Source organism: Coptis chinensis, chromosome 7 (genome assembly GCF_015680905.1).
Source record: "Coptis chinensis isolate HL-2020 chromosome 7, ASM1568090v1, whole genome shotgun sequence".
Classification (NCBI taxonomy): Eukaryota; Viridiplantae; Streptophyta; class Magnoliopsida; order Ranunculales; family Ranunculaceae; genus Coptis; species Coptis chinensis.
The window spans coordinates 77,146,088-77,170,530 of NC_141462.1; the positions used below are offsets into that span (position 1 = coordinate 77,146,088).

Here is a 24,443-nt window from a genome sequence, read left to right on the forward strand (position 1 = left end):
AATTGTGTCGAAATTCGGGGTGTGACATCAATGATAATTTTTGTATGTAACTTCTAAACTGTTAGAAATGGAGAACAATCAATCACCTAAACAACCAAAAAGCACTAAAGCAAAAGAAAACTATGTGGTTTGGACAATTGAGATGGATCGTGAATTAACTGAGATGTTTCTTGACCAAGTTCAAAAGGGAAACAAATCTGAACAAAGTTGGAAGCCTGTTGTTTGGACTGTAACTGTTGATGCCATCAAAGAAAAATGTGGAAAAGTAGTGACAAAGGATAATGTTCAAGCTCGCTTAAAGACTTGGACTAAGAATTTTAATATCGTGACTGAGCTTTGAGACCAATCAGGATTCGGGTGGGATGACAATCGCAAGATGATTGTGGTGAGGGATGATGTTTGGGAGAACTATGTTAAGGTAATTTTTTTAGTAATATAAATTTGTCTTTTATTGTCAAGGTGTTTTTTCTTAAATATTGGTTAAATAATTTGCAGTCACATCTCGATGCCAAAGGGTTTAGGTATAAGCCTCTCACAAACTATGATGAGTTAGCAATTATTGTTGGGAAGAATAATGCAAAAGGAGTTGGCGCTAACACAGGAGGAGAACTTGATAAAGCAAGAGAAGAAGTTGAAAACAATGGCAGCAATGAGAATGATGGTCATGAGGACATTAATGGCAAAAATGAAGAAAGTGACAAGCAATTGAAAAGAGGTTTGGATGAGAAACAATCAGCAAATAAAAAAGTTCGCACAGGTGATGCTATTGCCGCAGCTGTGACTTCTATGACTGATACATTGAAGTCTATGGTAGAGACCAACTCACGTGCACGTCTTCCCACTGTTGATGTGAATAAGTTATGCCAAGAAGTTAATAAAGTTTCGGATTTTGATCGTTCTCTAACACTACGAGTTGTTGATTTGCTTGCAGCTGATAAGACTAGGGAACACGTCTTTTATGGGCTTCCGGATGATTTTAAGAAAGAATGGCTGATGATGCATCTCAATGTTTAGAATACTACTTTTAAGAGGAGGTTTAAACATTCAAAAATAAAGTTTATAATAAATTTGGTCTGTAGACCTGTTGGTTTAGAGTACATTTTTTTTTTGAATATATCAACTTTGGTTTGGAAATTTTGAGTGGCCAAACATTTGATTTGAGATTCTGTGGAATTTGGAAATGAATTCCGTTATGCAACCAAACATATGAATTCCAATTTGAGGAATTTTAACTACTTGAAATTGTAAGTCTTGGAATTATATTTTCAACTCCAATTCCACATGAAAACTTCCAAACACACCCTTAATGAATTTAGCATCCTTCTTTCTTCCTTCTTCTAGTCTTTATATAGTGTTCTGATCACAGCTTTATCCAATCATTAAATGCCACATGTCCATTCTCTTCTCTTTCCTCCTTTTCCCGCCTTAAACCTGCAATATACAAACTAAAGATCGAAATATCAACAATCACATCAATATTTCTTATTAACAATGATATTTGGGCTGGAATATTAGAGTACACGATATTTGCCCACGACAAGGCCCATATTAAAGAAGTTGGGTCCACAAGACAAATGTTTGGGCTTTAAACAGTTACACTCCCAAGCTCAGCTGCCCAGTTTTCCAATGTGCATATATATATTGTTGGGTTTTATAGATCTGCATTCTTATTTGAAAACAAAATTAGACTTGCCCCCCAAATTCAGGAAAATTAGACTTGCCGCACCCCCCCCCCCAATGCGTTATCTCGTGGTGAAATGTTATGTGTGTACATATTTTAACAAATAAATATGTGACACGTGACAACATTTTCTTAACGCTCGGGTATGGTCTTAGTGTGGGTAAGAAGTACCAGAACACACTTTAAGTATCCTACAGTGTAGGATACTCACAGCCAGGATATTTATATAAGGATACTCTTATTGTGAAGAAGCTCAAGTGAAAAAATACCCGAGCGTTAAACTTAAAGTGTAGGATACTCACAGCTAAGATACGTATGATACTTTTCACTGTTCTTTGATCATCAACAAAATATTTGTGTTTCTAGATTAGAAAAATCATCACACATGTCCCAACTACTCTTTTTAATATCATGACTTCATAATGAGATTAAAAACATTTGGGACATTTCATCACGAGATAACGGTCAAAATGCTTTGACTGAGATGGTGTGTGAGTTTGGGGGGGGCAAGTCTAATTTTGTTTTTAAATAGGGGTGCAGATCTATAAAACCCTATATTGTTTGAGGTTTGAATCTTGAATTCGAGTACATACAATTACAATCACATATCAAACTTTCAAATTACTCACATTCCCTTGGGTAAGTTGATATATTTTTGAAAATGAAGTGAGTAATTTGAAGTTGGGAACGTTTTTGGCGTATACAGATTATTATATCAACTTACCCAAAGCTGATATAAAGGTATTCATGGGTATACAGATTATAAAGCCTGGGGTTTCAAGAGAACAAACGATTGCTAGTGAGAAAGTTGGTGGGTCTCATGGTACTCTTAGAGTTTCAACTAATATTAGACCTTCGATGAGTTTTGATTACCAACCAGATATTTGTAAGGATTTTAAAGAGACTGGGTATTGTGGGTTTTGTGGGTTTTGTGATGCGTGTAATAAGTTTATGCATGATAGAGGGGATTACAAGTCAGGGTGGAAAATGGGGAGGGAATGGAATGAAGTGAAGAAGGTTAGGATGAGGAATTTAGCTATGGGGATAGTGGAGGATGAAGACGAGGAAGGTGGAGCGGGTGGAGGAAGTGACGATGATAAGTTGCCATTTGCGTGTTTTATTTGCCGTGAAGTGGATATCTGTGACTGTCGCAATAGTTAGTTTCATGGGTGAGCAAAGTCTCTTCTCTGCCACGTCAGATTATGGAATCAAACCAATAACTCATTTCATCTTGTGGAATCTCAACTAAAATGTTATAGAGAATCAAAGTAAAACTCATCTTTTTTCTAAACATCACCTAAACAAGAGACATATTTGTCCCTTTCATCTCAAAACTCACCGTCCCTCCAAGTTCTTTTCTACAGGTTTTTACATTTTATTTTCTTCTTGCTACCATCTTCCTCCTAATCCTCTCCATCTTTTCTTTTTTTTGAAAATTCCTCCAACTCAAGCCATGGCACAACACCATGATCAACTTGTCGATCTTGAGGAATCTTTTAAGAGAGTGCTCTCTCTCCCAGGAGCAAAAGTCGCCGAAACTGAGTTCCCAAAAGATGTTTGGGAAGAGGTAGTAGAGCATGGTAGAAACACCATGGCTGTTAGACTACTAGGAAATAGCAAGGCGCAACCAAAGAAGGTTATGGAACTCATAAGAAATTTTTGGGAAATCCCAAAAGGTTTGAGGTTGCAGTTTTTAGGTCATTATGACAAAAAAGATCTTCTCTTTCTCGCACAATTCCAAGATGAAGCAACACTCTCTGAGGTCGTCAAAAAACAACCTTGGTCGGTTATGGGTCATCTCCTTCTATTAAAGAATTATTTTGATCTTCTCACTGATGTAGAGAAGATCAAATTCGATACTGCCACAGTTTGGGTCCAACTCCATCAACTTCCCCCAGCTCTTGTTGGGAGTAAAAAAATGGTCACTGCAATCGCTGCCAAAGCCAGACAAATCCTCCAAGAAATCTACCAAGCTTGCATTGGTTATGCAAGGATAAAGGTTATGATGAACCCTCTTGCACCTCTTGTTCTTGGAAATAACTCCAAACTTCCAAATGGCGAGGAAAAAATGGTGGTTTTTCGCTACGAAAAAGCTGGACCTATATGTTTCAAGTGCGCCATGCTAGGACACTATGAAGCTGATTGCAAAAAACTAGAGGCAGCAAACAACCCAAAGGGATGTTTGAGGTTCCTAACAGGAGAACCCACAAACTTGATCCAATCTCCACAAGTCGATGCATTTCGCTGGAAAAAGATGCATGACCAGCAGAATGGCAACGGAAAGGGGTCGCCAACAACCCAATTAGTGGTCAGAATTCTTCTGATAGATCTAGATGAGGCAGCTAACAACGAAGGTAGCAAGATAGCAAGAATAGATGTGGAGCACCAGATAGCACCCTTGTCAAAAGAGACGTTGAAGGCATATGCGCATGTTAAGGAAACAGAGGCGTCTGTTAAGGATGCTGTGCAGAATTAGGATAGTCAAAGAGTCACATGTGAATTAGTACTTGCTAAAGGGACACATGGCAAAGTGGGATTCAACACGGAAAAAGTGAGAGAAAAGGTAGTTGACTTAACAGAGACTTCTCACAACGTCTCCTTGACAAATGGTGCTTTGACCAAGGAAAAGGTAATGTATGCCAAAAACTAAGGAGAACAGTTGCTTTAATTTTCTTCTCTGCAGAGTCCAACAATACCAAGACTCTTAAAATCAAGACTAAGGGCCCTGGGCCCAAATGGTACCAAAACCTAATAAAGATGGGACATATCCCTGAGCACAACCCAAATAATCAGGTAAGCCCTTTATCTTTCTCAAGTTTGGACTCAAACTCTTTCTCCACATCTCTAGCACAACCCATCGAATCTAAAAAATCTCCACCATTCTCACCTTTTGACTCGCATCATCTCCATCAAACTCTTAAGACACCATCATCAGGACCCCCTAGATTCCTTGTTACACCGGGAAAGAACAACACATGGGAAATCACCCCACTTGCGTGTCCAATAGATATGGCTCACACTGGAATAGTGGGCAGTCCAAGCCGTTATAATTATCTTTTGCCAATTGTGAGGGGACATATGAATAATGGAGATACACATGAGGAGCATATTGGAGCTGACATCATTGTGGGGGTAGGAGAGAAACGAACCTACTTAAAATTAAAGCTGGGACCTCAGGTTTGCTTGCCCTTAATTCCATATTTTATGTCCTTCCATTTTAATGCATGCAATTCTACATCTTTTTTGAGTTCGTCCATATGCTTTTGGGACATGAATATGTTGTGGCTTATGTTAATAAACGCTCATAATAGACTCACTTTTGACCCTGGGCCTCATATTAAAAAGTTATGGTCCTCTCTACTCAAAGATGCCACCAATGTTTTTTTAAAGAAGAATTACATTGTCTTTGTCTGGTTTATGGTTTGTTTATATGTTGTCCTTTTGTTTCTCAATTCTTTAAGGTATCCCATTTCTACAACCTAGTTTACTCTGGTGCTAACATGTGACTTTGTAAATAAGCATATTAATGGTCAATTTGTCGTGTTTGCATGCTGCCATTTTTCTTTTATATGCAAAAGCTTACTTGAAGCTTTTTATCAAAGTTGTAACTCATACACCTCTTGCTTTCATTATCATATCTATTATATGTATAATTCCTCGTTTATTTGTATGTGCTCTTATAATTTTGTATACATCTTTTATTATAGTTACAACCTGTTATGCTGTGTAATTTATGTTGTTCGTTCTTTGAAATCTAAAATGTTTTTTCAAGTATGTGTTTCGCTTAGCCCTAAATGCGAGGAACCTTTCAAGATGTCGGTCTTTTTTTCTTATCTTTCTCCTAGAGGTATAAGCTTCGGGTTTCACATTTTTGCCTCACCTCACCTTTGCACCTTTTTGTCTCTGCACCCCGTGCACACACAATTCGCTTTCCACCACACTCAATATATGCATCCTCTTTTGTCTGGTGTGATGGTTTGGAGTCTATCCCATTCCTCACAGACTTGTTACTTTGTATCGGCGGCCGGCCAAAGGATGGCTCCCTACCGATCGCAATGAGTATCTTTGCTTGGAATTGTCGTGGAAGTGCCACGTACATCCGCGACAATTCGAGAGGTTAAACCCCACATAACCACCCTTAAATCAGATATTTGCTTTCTTTCTGAGATAAGGGTAGATGCGTCTACCAGTCTGCAGAGATTCTCCTATCTTGGTTTTTAAAACTCAGCGAACTTTCCTGCAAATGGACAAAGTGGGGGTCTATGTCTCGGATGGAACAACAACATAGACCTCGAGATTATTTATTCTTGCGAGCGTTATATTGTGGCCATTGTAAAAAACAATCCGGTTGACACGGAATGGCTATGCACCTTTAGTTATGGCCACTCGGAAAAAAGCCAAAGGCCGGAATTGTGAATCTTTCGTGGATCTTGCCACAAACCATAATTTTCCGTGGCTCATTGTTGGAGATCTAAATGAGACCACATGTCAAGCGGAAAAAAGTGGCGGAACTCCTTTAAGCTTTTCTCAAGCAGCCCACTTTCTGGACTTTATGTTCATTACAGATTTTGTGGATTTAGGATATAAAAATGTTCCTTTCACATGGACAAATAAGAGATTCAAAAATAATGGAGCTGACCTCATAAAGAAGCATTTAGACAGAGCTATCATATCGTGAATACAGAATGGATGACTTTATTTCCGAATGCAAGGACTATAAATCTCCCTATTATTAAATCTGATCATGGACCCATAATGGTGTACTTGAAGCCTCCTCCTGCCCCGACACAGAAGCAATTCTATTTCCTATCGATGTGGGTAAATGAACCAGAATGCAAAAATGAAATATCTAAAGTCTGGAATACCAGATACCGAGGTTCACAATCATATCGCTTTTGCAATAAGCTCAAGAAAGTCAAGAATGACTTTAAAAAATGGAACAAATATGTGTTTGGAAATATTTAGCTCCGCATCCAGAGCATTCGAGAGGAGATTAAAAAGTGCCAGCTCAATCCAAAGACAAACCCAACTGTCGAAAACAATTTGATACAGGATCTTAATCAAGCTTCCCATCTTGAAGAAAAATTATGGAGAGACAAATCTAGAGATACAATGCTCCACTGTGATGGGACCAACTCCCGCTATTTCCATCTTTCCACTGTTGTTCGACGAAATCGTATCGAGATCAATAAGATTAGAAAAGTGGATGGGTCTTGGGTTGAAGAGCGAAGTGCTACTGGAGATACAGTTGTGGAGCACTTCAAAACCCTTTTTACCTCTTCAAATCCCCAAACTCATGTTAGAGACCTTAACATTCTTGACACTGTCATCACTGATGAGCAAAATAATGACCTGATCACCAGAGAGGTCACTTTAGAAGAAGTCAAGGAAGCTCTTTTCTCTATGGAACCCCATAAAGCTCCAGGTCCCGATGGTTTTACCCTCTTTTCTACCAGAAGTATTGGGATATCATTTCTTTTGACCTCCTTAACACCATCAAAAGCTTCATGAACTCCGATCACATCTTGGCAGAACCACTACACCATAATAGGATATTTGCAACACGCACCTTTTTTGATTTGCAACGCTTATTTAGCGTTAGTAAGTTTCCAACGCTTATTTAGCGTTGGCAATGTTGTAAAGCGTTGCTTTATTTGGGTGAATTTCCGGAATTAATTGCTAACGCTTAAAAAGCGTTGGAGAAGTGTTACAAACTTAAAAATTTCGAGAACAGAGAGAAACGAAAAAAATCGAAATATAAAACATAACTTTTTTTTTCTCTCCTCTCTCTCTCACAGCCGCATTATTTTCGCACTCCTCAAAACCTAAGTTTCAGATTCAGTAAAATTGGAATGGGAAGTGAGTTCTTGTGCTTCTTCTACTGATTTTCAATTGAAGTCTCCGCATTGAAGTGACACACCCGCCATTCAATCAATTCTCTCAAAACCAACGATCACAAACAATTGTTCTTCTTCTCAATCGAATCTCTCAAAGAAAGAAGAAGAAGAAGAAGAATCCATTTCTTGCAGTTTGATATTAAACCTTGCTAAAAGCAATATCAGGTCAATCTAATTTCATCAAATCTTTCAATTTTTCATTCAGTTGATTCAATTACTACTCATCTGTTATCAATCTAGGTAAAAAATCATTATTTCTTGTTATCAATTCTTGATCTTGTTATCTGTTATCTTTGATACTTGTTGTTCTACACTTAAAACGAGTAAATGGCTCGTAGTAATCAAAATCAAAATCCCTCGACTCGAAATCCATTGAATCCATTTAATCAAACTCCATTAAATCCTTCAGCTCCTTTTCAACCTCCATCTTCAATGATGAATAACACAGATTACTCAACATCAACTTCTTTCACTCAAAATCCTTCATTAGCTATACAGAACATCTCTAACTTTGTTACAGTTAAGTTGAATAGAGAAAACTACATCTTATGGAACTCAGTTTTCATTCCTTTTCCCAAAATATTCAATCTTGTTGGTATAATTGATGGCTCTGAATCCCAATACTAGCTGGGGTTGTTAACATTGCTTCTTTAGGCTCTTGCTTTTCAAATATCTCTGATAATACCAAATATCAGTATTATCAAAAAATATACTAAATTTTGATACCAAATATCTTTAGGCTTCTTTAGGTCTGCTTACAAACAAGCTGTCAGGACAATCTTTATTACCTTGCACTGTCTCCATTTTGTAAAGAAGAATCCAGAGATAGCGGGAAAGTCTGTCTGGGAGGAACTGCGGAAAGCTTTTAGGTTAGAATTTCATTTTAAAATTTAGTTTGTTTACAAATTGAATGCATTTTTGTCTTAATGACTTATGTGCAGTTATGTTGAGGCCACACCTTCGGAGTCTGATTTGTTTGATCATCTGCTGTTAATTAGGACAGCAATCAAGCATATTAAGAGTTTAAGACACTATCAAACAAAACCGACTCAAACGAACACGAGTCATGAAATAAGGTAACAGTCAGAAGCTTAATTATAAGTAAGTACAGATGAAAGTAAGGCGTAGTATCGAAAAAAACCTTAAAACAACTGAATTTGGTGCACGGTCCGACTATAGAGCAAAAACATTTATAAAATTCCAGAAAAAGCAGTCGAAATGTCATGACATGGCATTAAAAACCAGCCCAAAACCACGTACTACACACTTGTACACACTGCATCACCCGCCCTACTGCTGACATGAAACTCAAAATTTGAAAGCTTTCTACCTCAGAATGGATTTGTTCTTGCACAACTGCAGCTTCACTCTCTTAGTTTCCATGTTATTATACTTAACATCACGGGCATTTTCTTTGTCATGCCGGAATAGTTCAGTTTTGATATCACCTTGCATGTTTCGTGCATGCATGTGTGGGGAGTGCCTCTGAGCATTATTGCCAAATCAACAATTGGCAAAACTTCTGGTTTTCTCTCTTTAAGATTGTTTACTGAGGAGGTCTCCACACATTATATTGGTTGCTTTGAGGATCAAGGAGTGGTTTCTTTAGTGTTGCGTTTTATGGTATGTGGTAATGTGAATGTTTGTGTTGTCCAAATGTTTGATTTTATGTAAGCTTTTTTCATACCCCTTGGATTTTTTTTGCTAAGTGAGCTGTGAATTTTATTAAGTATAGGAAAAGTATAAAAGAAACATAAAGAAAATGAAAAATCTATACCGACGAAGTGAGCTTGCAACCCTACTAGGTAGGCCTCCAGTATATAACTTCATCAGTACTTCTCCGTTCTCCAGTTCTCCCCTTAGTCAAATCTGAAGTATGTTCTAGTTGAAGCCTTCCATTTAGATATCCATGAAGGCTTACCCCATGGACAAAAATGCGTGGCTTTCTCCACAAGGACTTGCTTAAAAGAACGGAGAGGAGCCCTGGTGGCCTCAGTCAACGGCTAAAAGAGCCAGTCAACCCATTTAAAATGGAAAGTTTCCCCTCCAATTAGAGCTAAAAACGGAATTAACAAGGCTAAAGACTGAAATGCCCCTAGACACTCAAGGAATTATCATAAATGCATAGCTGAACACTTTTTTGAAAGCTGCTTTTGTTGTGAGGAATCAAATTCTTTTGTTTAAGTCAAAAGATTTATTCGTTTCTATCTTCACTTCAACTTATAAACAACACCTCTCATTCCCTTGGCATTAACACCTCTCATTCCCTTGGCATTATCACTATGCGCTGGTATTCTTTTTTTGTTAATTGGTATCATACCCCTCGGATGGTTTACTATAAAAACAAACTTTGATGGAAACTGTTTCTTTTTTAACGGGACTCATTTTTTCATTTGTTTGCTTGTTGATGCTTGCAGAGGCAGAGTGAAAAACGATGAAAACACATGAAACTGGTTTGATCCGTCAGTTGTTTTCTTGGACTCTTAAAGATATATCCAATGAAGAGCTTTACAGAGATAAGGTCCATGTCTTTGCTAGCTTCTTTACTCTTAAAAATACACACTGTGTGTGTCAGTGTGATTTTGTGCATCCTTAATCCTTTCGCAACATTTTGCATTCACCGTTATAACTGAGTTCACTTGACACACCTACCTTAAACCTATGGAATGCCATTAATTACTTTGCATTATATTTTTCCGATAGTTGATCAATTCAGCATGCCATGCACTATTGACACATTTCAATTAAAAAATCATGAAATGCAAAACAAATATGTTACTTGTTGGTTTCTTAGAATGGAAATACAGGTACACTATCTGTATTGCGCTGCACTATATTATAAGATAAATAGTCTTATGATTTATTTGAGTAAATTAATCACTCTTTTCTCTCTCTTTACTGCTTGTTCTTTGTAGGTGGAAACAATTCCCGAGTCATTTGAGTCTGAATATCAATATCTTAGCTCTTATATTTGTCCTTTGCTAGAAGAAACTCGTGCCGAATTGAGTTCAAGCTTGGAGGTTATCTCGAAGGCGCCTTATGCTGAATTAGTCTCATCAAAAAGATCTAAGCCATATGACTCCCACTTTTATGATGTTGAAGTTGATTTTTGGAGAAATAGGTTAGGTGATTTTTGGAGAAATAGGTTAGGTCAAGGTGGGAAAGATCCATATAAACCTAAACCTGGCGATATTTATTTAGTGTCAGATGCAGTACCGGAACTTGCTTCTGATTTAGAGCAACATGGAAGGACATGGAATTTTGCTTTGGTTACTTGAGTTCCTGATTTTGATGTATCAAGGAAAAAATCTAAAGGTCCTGAAGATGAGCTTAGTACGTATGACTCTAATGTTGTCGATGACATTAATGCCAATCATAAAAAGTTTAATGTCAAATCTTCGAAGGCCATTACTATAGGAGAGGAGGGCATGAGGACATCCGTTTTTATAGTTTTTCTGATAAATGTAATAACAAACAGTAGAATATGGATTTCGTTGCACAAGATAGGAAGCATGAAGATTCTCAAGGAGGTTTTCAGCCCTGTTACCATGGTATGAGATAGGCTTATCAAACTTTTCTTTGTTACTGTGCCTCACTATTTAAATGCAAAAACTTTCTATGTTTGTGATGTATACGACAAAATTAAAATATCCTTTCATGGTATTTAGTTTTAGTTTTTATTTCTCCCTTTATCATATTAAGCTTTCCATGCAAGTGATCAGGATTAATAACTTGACAATTTGTATGTTGGTGTTAATAACCTTGCAGATTAAGGAAACATGCAAACTCTGTTCTTCCATGTAGATGGATGAGATTCAGACCAAGAGGTTAGGTGTAAGCTTAACCTCTCTGAATGACTCTCAAGCTGATGCTGTTCTTAGCTGTATTTCCACAATGAAGTGCGAACACAGATCTACTGTAAAACTTGTCAGGGGTCCTCCTGGGACTGGGAAAACGAAAACTGTGAGTACATTGCTCTGCGTCCTCCTCAAAATGAACTACAATATAGTTGCATGTGCCCCAACAAATGTAGCAATTGCTGAACTATCTACACGAGTGCTGAAGCTGGTAAAAGAGCCTTATGAGTTGGACCCTGGAATGAGAAATTCACTTTATTCTTTGGGAGATCTGCTCTTATTTGGAAATAATGAATATTTGCAACTGGATGGGGATCTTAAGGAGATTTTTTTGGATTATCGTGTGGATAAGCTTGCTGAGTTTCTTGGTAGAAATAGTTGGAAGTATTACTTTATCAGTTTGATAGATGTTCTTGAAAATTGTGTTTCACAGTATGATATTTTTATGGAGAATGCGTCAAAAAGTGAAAGTGAAGCCGTGAAAGAAAGTGGAAGTGGAAGGTGTTCAGGTCATTCATTTCTCAAGTTCATAAGAGAACGCTTCACTGATGCTGCATTACCACTGAAAAGGTGTATCACTACTTTAGGCACCTGTCTGACTGCAGATTTCTTATTACAGCATAATTACAAAAACATGAGCATTCTTCTCGGTTTGCTTGATTCTTTTGAATGTGTGTTATCTCGAGATGACGTGGTTGAGGAAGAACTAAAGGAACTCTTTGCAGAAGAAGTTCTAAATAAGAATGCATCACTTTCCTCCAGGGGTCTATCTGGGAATGAAACAGTAAAGTGCCATAGTTTAGACCTTTTTTATAAGATCAGATGTGAATCCCTCATTCTTCTAAAATCGCTTTCTAATGATCTCAATCTTCCCGGACATATGGATACAGGTGAGATAAGAGACTTGTGCTTTAGTACCGCTTCTCTTATTTTCTGCACTGCTTCTAGTTCGTTTAAGTTGCATTCGGTGGTAACAAAGCAACCACAGTTGGTGGTTATTGACGAAGCTGCTCAATTGAAAGAGAGTGAATCAACAATACCTTTGCAACTTTCAGGCATACAGCATGTTTTTTTAATTGGTGACGAGTGCCAGTTACCAGCAATGATACATAGCGAGGTATAGTTAGTTGTACTACTTGGATATGTGTTTGAAGCATTTAAGGTCTCCCTCAATTTCGAATATTATATATCTGTAGTTTACTCTCATCTCTTTAATTGCTAAAAGATAATTGTATCTTCTCCTTATATGATCAGGTTTCTGAGATTGCTGGTTTTGGCAGAAGTCTATTTGAGAGGTTGAGTGCAGCGGGACATCCAAAGCACCTCCTGAATATGCAGTTCAGAATGCACCCTGAAATAAGCTTTTTTCCAAATTCTATATTCTATCTCAGTGATATCTTGGATGCTCCTAACGTTAAGGACCATAACTATGAAAAACATTGTCTCCCAGGACCTATGTTTGGTCCTTATTCCTTCATAAGTGTTTCCAATGGAAAAGAAGAATTTGATGATATGAGTCACAGCAGGAGAAACTTGATGGAAGTAGCTGTTGTATTGACAATAGTGCAGAATCTTTTTAAAGGTATGTTTTTTTTTTCCTTTCAGTGCGTACATCCGTGATTGTGGATCCATGTTACTATTTTAGTTTACTTTGTTGATATTGCTCATATTGCACCCTATATTACAAACTACACCCTATATTAATTTTTTCCCTTTCTTTATCACTTGGTGTAACAATTTTAATTCTTTTTTCCATTTACGAAAAACGTTTTCGGTTAAGTTATAGGCAGAGTGAAAAAATGGGTTTGGTTTCCAAGAATTCTTACCCGTTTTCGAATCTTAGGAATTTAGTTATTGTTTTATGCTTGGTTAAAGGAAAACAAGCTAGTTATCTGACTTAATTTCTTTTACTTTTGGCAGGTATCTGTTGGAAAAGGGTACGATCCTCGAAATTTGTGTCTTCAATTTGTAGAACAGGAATATACATGCCGTGTTCAATTTGTAGAACAGGAATATACATGCCAGGAGTAAGGGAGCTGCTGCTGCTTCTTAATTGATTGAACGTGGCAATATGTGGTATTGTTTTTGTAGTTGTTTTAGAATCGAGGGGAATGAATTTTATGTCTGTTTTGAGAAATGAATGACTTGATGTTTTGAGAAATGAATGACTTGATGTTTTGAGAATTTTATGTTGAATATGCTTGTTCAATTAATTGGTTTAGCTGGTCTCGCTACAAAATATGAGATTTTTTTTTTTTTTTTATTAGCAACCCATCAGCAACGGTTTATAACCGTTACAAACGAATTTTAAATTATTTTTTTTAAAATTAACTAACAACTTTGCAACGGTTACAAACCGTTGGTAAAAATTTGAACAAATTACCAACGCTTAAAAAGCGTTTGTGAAATAAAAAAGCGTTGCAAAGGTTTTAAATATGTGTACGAAATAGTTATCATAAGTGTTGGAAAGTTCTGTTTGCAACGCTTTTTAAGCGTTGGAAATTTCTGTTTGCAACGCTTTTTAAGCGTTGCAAATATTTCCAACACTTTACCGACGCCATATTTGCAACGCTTAAAAAGCGTTGCGAAAATTATTAGCAACGCTTTTTTGCCGTTACAAATAGCCTGTTATGGTGTAGTGAACTAAACCACACCAACATCACTCTAATACCTCAATGCCAGTGACAAAAAATCTCGACCAATTTTGATCTATCAGCCTTTGTAACGTAAGCCTCAGAATCATCTCCAAAATCCTTGCAAATCGCATAAAACCTCTTCTTGACATTTTTATCTCTCCGTCCCAGAGTGCCTTTGTAAAGGGAAGACAGATCTTTGACAACATTGTTCTCGCTCATGAGATAGTTCGTACTCTGAAAAGAAAAAAAGGTGCATCGGGTTGTATGACCATCAAGCTAGATTTGAGCAAAGCTTTTGATAAAGTAGAATGGAGTTTCCTTCTAGAAACTATGGAAGCCTTTGGTTTCTCCGAGAAATAGAGGAATTGGATTAATCAGTGCATTTCTACCACTTCTCTTTCGTTCAAGATAAATGAATCACCCATGGGTTTCCTCAAACCCGAACGAGGTATCAGACAAGGAGATCCCTTGTCACCCTTTCTGTTCATTATCTGCATGGAAGTTTTCTATCGCCTTCTCTCCAAAGCAGAAAAAGAAAAACAAATCCATGGGGTTAAAATCAGTAGGAGTGACACTCCTATGTCTCACCTTCTCTTTGTAGACGACAACTTCATTTTTTACAGAGCAAATATTGCAAAAACACATCATCTCAAGGATATTTTGGAGCTCTTTAAAAATGTTTCAGGTCAAGATCAATTTCCAGAAGTCAGGTATTTTTTTCAATCACAACACCCACTATCGTCATCAACGCATTATGAAAAGAATTCTGAAAATTGGGAAAACAATCACCCATGAAAAATATTTGGGAGCTCCGTTAATCCTCAGGCGCAAGAGTCATATTGATTTTGATGAAGTGTTAGAAAGAGTTTTTCATAGAATGGAAGGGTGGAGAGCTAAGCTTCTCTCCCAAGCCGAAAAATTAACGCTCATTAAAGCAGTTACTTCGGCCATCCCCTCTTACATGATGTCAGTTTTCCAACTGCTAACATCTACATGCAACAAGTTGTATTCTCTAAATGCTAGTTTCTTTTGGGGAAGAAAAGAAGACAATACAAATAAGGTACACTATATCTCCTAGAACAAAATATGCTTACCAAAATCAAGTGGGGGCTTGGGGATAAGGCGTGCATCCCATCACAATATCGCTCTTCAAGCTAAAGAATCCTTAAAGAGCCAGACAAATCTTGGGTGGTAAAGCTTCTAAAGAAGTACGTTCGTGGAAATTCAATCTTGAGAGTAAAGTGCCCTAGACGAGGGGCATCCAAGATATGGCAAGGTATACTTAAAGCAAGAGATGAGATCCTCCCTAAGCTATGTTGGCATATTGGGACTGGAAATGACATTGATATCTGGCTCGATCCTTGGATACCAACTCTACCATACAACAAACCCATGGGACCCTTGCCACCTGTAGGCCCAATAGGTGCGTAGCTGACCTCATTGATCCAAAAAACCGCTCATGGAAAAGAAATGTTTTGGATACCATATTTCTCCCAACCACGGTCAAGGAAATTCTGAAAGTGCCTCTCTGTCGACAAGAACACAATGACTTTATCAGATGGTTAGAGGAAACAAATGGAGAATTAACAGTGAAGTCTATTTACAAATACCTCAGTGAAAGCACAAATGCAGATCAAAACCAAAATCGGCAGTTCTAGAAAAGCATCTGGAATCTCAACACAGCGGAGATAATCAAATTGTTCTTTTGGAAAGCAATCAGAAACAGCTTGCCCACAAGAGAAAATCTGATAAATCAGAATATCATCTCCTCAGCTACTTGCCCACACTGCAGTAATCAGGTGGAATCTACTCATCACACTCTTTCATTGTGTCATGCTCAGACACATATGGTATGGTTCTAAACTCTCTATCAGAACTGATCATTGGAATAGTGATGATTCTATAATTTCCATCATCACAAATATCACCACTATGCTAAATTTTAAAAATGATATTAAAGACACCCTAAGTGAACTCGCCTCAATCATGTACTCCATATGGACTAGCAGGAATGATATTATCTTCAACAACAAACAAACAAATTTTTTTGGCGTCATCTCCAAAGCTTCAACTTTTATCACTAACACTGAGAAGCCGTTTGCTAAAAACAAACATATAAATGCCTGGCCTCATATAACTGATAACTGTTGCTACCTTACTATAGATGCCTCGTGGGATAGTAATACTAAACAGGTAGGTTTAGGTTTTGCTATTTGGAATAACTTTGGTTATTGCATTGGTGCAGGACATGACAGAGACAGAAGTGCTGATCCATAAGAGGCAGAGGCTCGAGCCATTAAAGGAGGCCTAGAGTTTTTACAACGCATGCAGATCCGGAACATCGCCATTTTGACGGATTGCCAGAAACTTGCTGAGATTTTGGAGAGTAGAGGGACAAACCTATCTTGGGGAGCTACTTCGGTGGCTCATGACATTTATGCCAGTATTTCTGTTTTGGATGATTGTACCTTCTATTATATTAGTAGAAACTCAAACTTTGTAGCTGATGCACTAGCGGCTAGGGGAATGCGCCCCCCCAACACTATAGTTTAAACCCTGATACTGCAAGGACATTGATTGAATTATGTATGCACTCTCTAGGGAGCACTTCCTAGTTTGGAAGTGTTTCCCTTTTATTTAAAAAAAAAAATTTTTGCCGTGAAGTGCCTGTTGATCATGTTGTTACCAAGTGCAAGCATTACTTTTGTGAACATTGTGCATTAAAGGTACGTTTTCCTTTTGCCTATTTAAGTCATTCGGCTGTTAATGTTATGCCAGAAAGAAGAGGCCCAAGAGGTCGTAAAGGACGTGGCCCAAGACATATTAGAAGAAAATGTCTCAGCGCATGTTAATTGAGAAACGATTAGTTGTTACATCACTGGTTTTATAAGTTGACAATCTCTTAATTTACACCACCCTCTAGCAACAGATTAATGAACTGATCTGCATTCAAGCTCAATAAGACAACATAAATTAATGCTGAATATGTAGATGCAATATTTCTGGTTCACGCAATCTTCAAGCACATGGGGTTTTTATGATGAATAAGAGTGTTGGACTTTCCAAAGGTATTTTGTTAATAGGTGGTTGTGATAATCAATGTCGTTATAAACCACCAAATATGGTGATTATGGAGAGGATCACATGTAGGTTATAAAAGGACATTGAGCCTGTTGTTCATTTGCTATGTAGACCAAGAATAACATTTTGAGAAAGAATGTGGAGATTGTGGGCTAGAAGTTGGTAGGGGAAGGTTGAAAAGGATTTGGTTTGACACTTTGACGTAGTGAGAGTGCATTTGCATAGGTTATAGCATAGTACAAAATATCAGAATATGGCAAAATATCGATTTCTGATTTATAGATATGTATCGTGGATATATCCTTCTCTTTGGAGATATTTGACATTGTTTCATATGCAAATATCGTTGATATATCTAAAATATCGATAAATATCGTGAATATTGTACATATTTCTTAATATATAATGATATATAATTTATATTTATTTGAAATATAATAATAAATATTAAATAAAATTGTTATCTACACAAAATATCGATAATATTATCGAAATATCATCGATATTTGTAATTGTATATATCTCTAAACATATCGCGATATTTACGTATCCTTTACTAAAATCTCGATATTTATCACGATATTTTGTACTATGGGTTACAGTATCTAACCTGCTACCTCGTAATGTATCTGTACTCACCTACAGTACACACATGCAATAGCTTGCCCTTCAGCTTCAGTACATCATCATTAGCATACCATTAGGTAGTCATTTGGTTAGCTAGCACACCGTTTTGGATACATCATTTAGCAAAAGTTAGGCTCTCTTTGTAACAGCCTACTAAGTCACTACCTATTTCCCATGCTGTTGGGTTTCGGTATACTTAGTTAATAAATTATGGTTGATGATCAAGTTGGCTATGGAATTGCTCTCAGGACCTTTTGTAGTACTTTATGTCTTCTTTTGAAAAATCATTTTCACTCACGGAAAAATAAAAATAAATAGAATGCGAGCCATCATCACCTATACATATTAGGTAGAGTGGTAGACTAATTTACTTCTATTATTGTGCTTGCCTGCCAGTATTTTGAATTAAAATTTTTAAGCCAGGATTTAATATATGGGGAGTAGTCTGAGGTTCACTTCTATGATTTTTTTTCTTAAGAGAACCAATCAAATCAAACCATTCCATCTACTCCTTGTGTCAAACGAAACCACGCGAATATCTTTTTGAGATCATAATTAACTAACATTGTAAACAAAAGAGTCGTTATTTTCATTATAATACTCAAAATGGACAAAAGAGTGAGTGTCGTCACTACAAACCTAAACAAGTATAACAAAGACATTTAAACAAAATACAAAGTATCGCACTAGTGAAATTTTGCCTTACGTGGTTTCTTAATAAATTCATCTACTATCCCATCCAAATTGACTTCTTCAACAAACTCTCGTTCATTATAGACAGTCATACAATCGGCAAGAAACACATCCCCCATCTTGTTACGAAGCTGTGTTTTGACGATTTTCATAGCTGAAAATGCTCGTTCTATAGTTGTCGTGGAAACAGGTGTAGGAACCGTTATGGTTTCATGTAATGATTTACAAACCGTGAAAACCCATGCGAAGGGGAATAAAGGGTGTTCACGATTTTGGTTAGAATCATACCTTCGATCAGCTGTGATATCTCTGAGAATCCAAGTTCTACGAATCAGTAACCTCTTGATCTTCTGTTGTGTTCCTATCTTTAGAATGGACGTTGCGTGGGCAACGATTTTCCAGCCCTTTCTTTATCTCTTGGCCTCTCTCACTCACAAGGTCAGAACCGAATTTTTGGAACTAATCTTGCTTGAGCAATCAATCAGTATTTTGGCTAGAAAGAGAGGGGTTTCTTTATATAGGCTACAACAGGGACCATGAGGAGAAATTAGGGTTAGGTCTCCTAACGGGCTTGGGTTTCCCATGTTCGCCCAGAACACACGGCCCAAGTCCGTCAACAAATAGCTTATTCCACTAAAGGCCATTGTTGCACTATTGCCCTAATCCCAAATTACGTGTATGGGCTCCATAATATATGCTCGTTGATCTTCCCGTGTTTAAGATATTGAATGCCCGTTGATCAAGTCAAGTTACTGACAACTACATTAATCAACTTCTTATGTCTTTGAGTAGTACTACTCAACCTTATTGTCATGTCGGATTGAAATCCACCTGCAGGGTTTACATGACAATCCTTATTAGCTCCTCAAGGGGATATCATCAGCCCGACTTCCTGCGGGTCACAGATTCCTTCTATAATCAACAACACACCTTACATACAATGTCATTACCCAATTCATCGAGTTTGTTGATTCACAAATGAATCTCACTCATTGATGATTTAAAGCAATGTACGATGCACGTAAGTGCCCTTTATTATATCCGGACTAAGTAAGACAAGCATCCATAATAGCAGAGGTGTTTGTTCTCTTATATAGTCAGTATAAAGAGAAATAACCTCACTTGGTCCTGTTAAATACACACAAAGTGTATTAGTATAATCCTGTAGTCAAGATAGACTAATACCAGATTATACTACAATCGTACCAATGGTTTGTCCAAATCCATCTAGGTTGTGAACGTTTACTTATATTTTATAAGGTACTGATGATATGATCTTCTGTGTGTCACCACACACCATATCATCTACAACATAAAGTATTAGACACATGCATATAACTAATAACATATATAATATGCATAATATTTGTCCATATGATTTTCATTCAAAATATAAAGAATTAGAGTTAATACAAAAGTAATGCTTTTAGTATATAACCCTATCAACAGGAAGTGTCAAGATAAGATGAATCAATCTATCAATCAAAAAATAGTGTTTTGACTTTTTTGTTTCAACTAATCCTTGACATAACTCGGAGATTGTAGACATTTTCTGAAAAAGAGCATGATTAATCACATCAATCTTGTAATGTTGCAGTTGGTTTCTCAAAATATATATCTCCTGCTTAGTAAAGTCTTCACAATAAAAATAATCGGTGAGTTTGCAAATATCATAAATATCGAAAGACTTGAAAGCACCACTTGGATCCAAAGCTGAGCTAAGAGAAAGAAGCTCCGTTGCTTCATTGGGGAATCTATTCTTTAACTCCAGTAACTGGTAATCTATTACAATTTTAAAAATATCGAAGTGGTAATGATGCTCAACTGTAATGTAATCTCTCTGCTGACAAGAACGACCTGTACCGGCCATGTAATGAGCACCCATATCAAGCATAGCAATGTCATATCTTTCGCAAAATGAAATCACATCTCTAAGGAAAGTGTCCCAACTTGATTCTCTTAGTTCTTGAAGAAGTGTTTTTGTACTCAAGACTAAACTGATAGCATTTAAGATGTCTTGAGACTTTACTTGCAAAGCTTGACACAATAAATTAGTGATTCCCATTATCTTGTGCAATAAATGCAAGAGAAAGACAAATTCAAAGTTTCTCATTGCAATTAAAGCACCTTTAGCTTCCCCACACATATAGTTACTTGACCCATTATCCATGACACTTTCAAGAACTGTACAAGTTGCACCAAACAACTCTATCAAGTTACTAACCAATTCAAAATGAGAACCCCATCGAGTATCTCCAGCTCGTTGCAAGGTGGACACTTGATTATCCCCTCTTCCACTAATGATTTCACCACTAGCTACCAACTTATCAATCTCAATTTGTCGAGCCTCCTATAACTCAGCTTCACGCTTTGGTGAAACATGAAGATTAACTATAGAAGCCAACTTTGAGAAAAATAACCAAACATCCGACACATCTTTAGAAACCGCAACTAAGGAAAGTTGTAGACGATATGCAAAGCAATGCACATATGGACACTCCTTAAGAAACAATGCTTGCAATCCATTCCATTGACCATGCATATTGCTAGCACCATCATACCCCTGACCTCTCAGATTTGTAACAACCAAATTGTGACGAGCAAGGACATTGGATATAGATTCTTTCAAAATCAATGCACAAGTGTTTTTCACGCCGACAATGCCCAAAAACCGCTCTCTAACAAAACCACCACTATCAACAAATCTTATGACAATCGCCATTTGTTCTTTGTTTGAACTATCTTGGGCTTCATCAACAAGGATACAACATTTTACATCACCAACTTTTTCACGAATCCTCTTTCTCACTTTTTCAGCATATATATTCAAAAGTTCTTTTATAATTTTAGGTGAGGTATATTTGGCATTTCTCCGAGTCCCACCTATTAATTCCACAACTTTTTCATTCAACATCGCCGCAAACTTCAACACTTCCTTGAAATTCCCACTATTATTTGATTTGGTTGACTCGTCATGACTTCTAAAAGAAATCCCTCATAACGCAAGCAATTGAATACATTGAACAATAACTTTGACTAGCAAACGATTATTAGCAAGCTCTTCTTGACAATGTGTTTTAAACATATTATCAATGTGTCGAGAAGAATTCATAAAATTCTCACAAGACAAGGTGGCCGATCTATGTGGTGAACATGGACTCCTTCATGTTGTAAGAAAGCACACTTCTTTCCATCATTAACCTTCTTCCAGTTTGTAAGACCTTCAATAGAAAATTCTGGACGCTTTGGCGGATTTGTTTAAAAAATGAAACAAGAAAAACAATAAGCTTTATCCTTCTTTATTGAGTACTATAACCTAGGAAATTGTGAGAACCAATTATACTTGAACTGACGACCTTGCTTTCCAAACTTAGTGCTTGGATATTCTTTTTCCTATAGACGAGGTTGTGTAGGCCCCTTGGAGAGATAATATATTCTAACCACTTCTTGTTGATCAACCGGGTATTCGTAAATTGGAACACGTAAACCCGGATCTTGTTCAAATGAAGAAGTCGCATCAACTTCTTGAAGCACAACACTTTGGACTTGAGGGGAATGCTCAACTTCATTGATCACGACCGGTTGGACTTGAAGAGAAGGTTCACTTTCTTCTATCACAACCTTTTGGACTTTGGAAGGACGTTTCTCATTGCCATCAACTCTTGAAGTATCAAAATTAGGCATAAGAGTTTCATCACTTTCCGATGTAGCAGCTTTATGCTTAAAAAACGATAATAGAGTTTTTGTTTTCTTTGGCGCTTGGTGTTGTGTAACCTAAGATAGTAGATCATTATTAATAAATTGGTTCTATATATTAATACATACACTTCAAAGAAAAGGGATTGACTTACATAAAATTATTTGTTTTTTTCAATTTATTCTTCGAGTTTGAGTTCTAATGTAATAAACAAACATGAAATCATACAAGTATAAATAAGTAGATGCTTGGTGTAATGGTGCAGGCAGTAGACGTGTAGTAGACAGTAGTGTTATGATGTTGTAAAGTTATCCACAGCCCCACAAATCAATTTTTTTTTCTATTCAATTAAGTCATAAGAATATAAATTTAACCCCTACTAATAATAAAAATCATAATTGAACTAACCTCTAAGCGCTTTCAACAATTCTGCAATTCGACAATCAATGAATCAAGTGATCAACAATGTGGAGTTGGTGCGCGCAATTCAACAATTTCGCAATTCGACAATCAGAAGGTTGGTGTGCGAAGGTAAGAAGGTTGGTGTTGGTGTGCCGCGAGCTCAATGCCTCAATGGCTAAATGAGAGAGAGGGAAGAAACAAGGCAGGGTTTTGAAGTCCGAAAAAGTGAAAAGTCTGTGTATTTTTTTTGCTATCCTCGTCTGTCTTCTTTTGTATCGATAAGTCAAACTTCTCGTTTTTTTTACTACTATATATACTTTTTTTTAAAGGAAATTGGGGGCCTCTGTTGGTCTGCCCTTGCTTAAACACAAGCCTTGATATTGTTATTTTGTTATCCCTTTTCTATAGAACCTCAAAATATTCTTTTTTTTTTTTTCCTGATGAACAGTAGCAACATAATATTCTTTGGACTTCATTGCTTTGAATCTCTGATTAAAATTTTCCTGTCCACAACGTCATGCAAAGAACAAGCAGAGGTGCTTTGTGTGCAACGAACCTACTCTGGGCATTTTCAACACAGCTCACAAGAAAAGGAAAAAGATGGCGGCTGAAGGAAAATGAAGATGAAGTCCTTTCAATCTCTTGTAATTTCACTGTCACACATCTTTCTTATGGATGCATTACATGTGGAAACAATTCATACATTTTTTTTAATGGTAGGATTTCCTGACCAAAGAAGCAATATATGACGTGATATGAGCAAGATATTCTTTTTATTCCTCCCCCACTTCTTGAATATTGTACTTGTATATTTTGATTATTGCACAAAAGTAGGAAGGCAAAATGTTGCAGTAAAGATGCTAGGTTTGAACAGAGTTTGATGGTTATTTATGTATTTAGGCAGAAGCTTCCACTATCAAACCTCCACTATCTTAGTAATTTATATGGCTACTAGTGGTGACAATTTCTTGAATTTTCCTTTATGAATGCCACAAGTTATAGAACATGTCCGAATCTTTTTTTATATATCATAGTTGATCTATATATGCCCTCCAATTGTATGCATGATACCAAGCACATTCATTAGTGATGATTCTTGGACATTGCTTTCTTACCAATTGGTCGACAGGGTATCTTATGAGTGGATACATCCCCACAGACGACGCTTGTAAGACTTGGGTTGTACGTCCACATGCGTGTTGGACTCAAGTCTCCAGTGTATCTAAAACACTTAGAGAGATTAATCCGGATAAACAACAACCATATCTCCTTTTATGCCTATATATTGGGAATAGAAAACCCAACGTAGGTTATCTTTTTGATTCCCATGTTCATTCTCTCTTCTCTCCATTAATCATTAGCAAGCTTAATAAGGTTTTATAGGTGTGAATACAAAGTCATTATTCTAGTAATTATAGCGACGACAACGAGACAGGACGTGTCTTTAATCGATACCAATTCCACTTCTCCTGAGCTTACTACTTGGACAAAAGATATGTGCTATTTTGTCTTCATTGGTATTAGAGCCGGTTAAAGATCGTTTTTTTTGTAATTGCATGAATGAATATCCAAAAGGTGCAATTTTTTCTTGGTTTAAATTTCATGCTCAATTTGGTTATCGGTACGATGATGTTTCTGACATATGTGTTCAATTCGGTGATGTTTTTGACATAACATCATGACTAATTCATATAACAGTTGTTAGTAGTTTTCAAGCCATATAATATATCTTGCATGAATCATGTGTATTTACAGTTTGGTTGTTCAGTACGTATATTGGGTTGGGTTCTATTATGCCTTCTTGTTGGCGCACATGGTACTATGGGTTGGGTTCTATTAGTATTACTTGCTGTGCACATGGTATTACTAGCA

At 36.9% G+C, this 24,443-nt stretch overlaps 1 protein-coding gene and 1 pseudogene across 11 annotated transcripts; both read left to right on the forward strand.

The window, feature by feature from the left end:
* The first annotated feature begins 376 nt into the window (after positions 1-376).
* Positions 377-23,192, forward strand: LOC147489019 (zinc finger CCCH domain-containing protein 1-like; annotated as a pseudogene).
* LOC147489020 (helicase SEN1-like) lies at positions 7,419-13,674 on the forward strand. Of its 11 annotated transcripts, none has more exons than XM_086572195.1 (9): positions 7,419-7,743; positions 8,318-8,447; positions 8,520-8,654; positions 9,996-10,099; positions 10,494-11,129; positions 11,347-12,552; positions 12,690-13,017; positions 13,356-13,427; positions 13,461-13,674. In XM_086572195.1, coding segments are annotated over exons 6-9 (1,572 nt in total). In that variant the 5' UTR covers positions 7,419-7,743; positions 8,318-8,447; positions 8,520-8,654; positions 9,996-10,099; positions 10,494-11,129; positions 11,347-11,382; the 3' UTR covers positions 13,463-13,674. The 11 variants fall into 11 exon arrangements, with proteins under 11 accessions (XP_086428321.1, XP_086428322.1, XP_086428311.1 ...); XM_086572196.1 differs by having other exon boundaries at positions 11,347-12,325; positions 12,491-12,552; positions 13,356-13,674; XM_086572185.1 differs by having other exon boundaries at positions 7,422-7,743; positions 13,356-13,674.
* Positions 23,193-24,443: the final 1,251 nt, after the last annotated feature.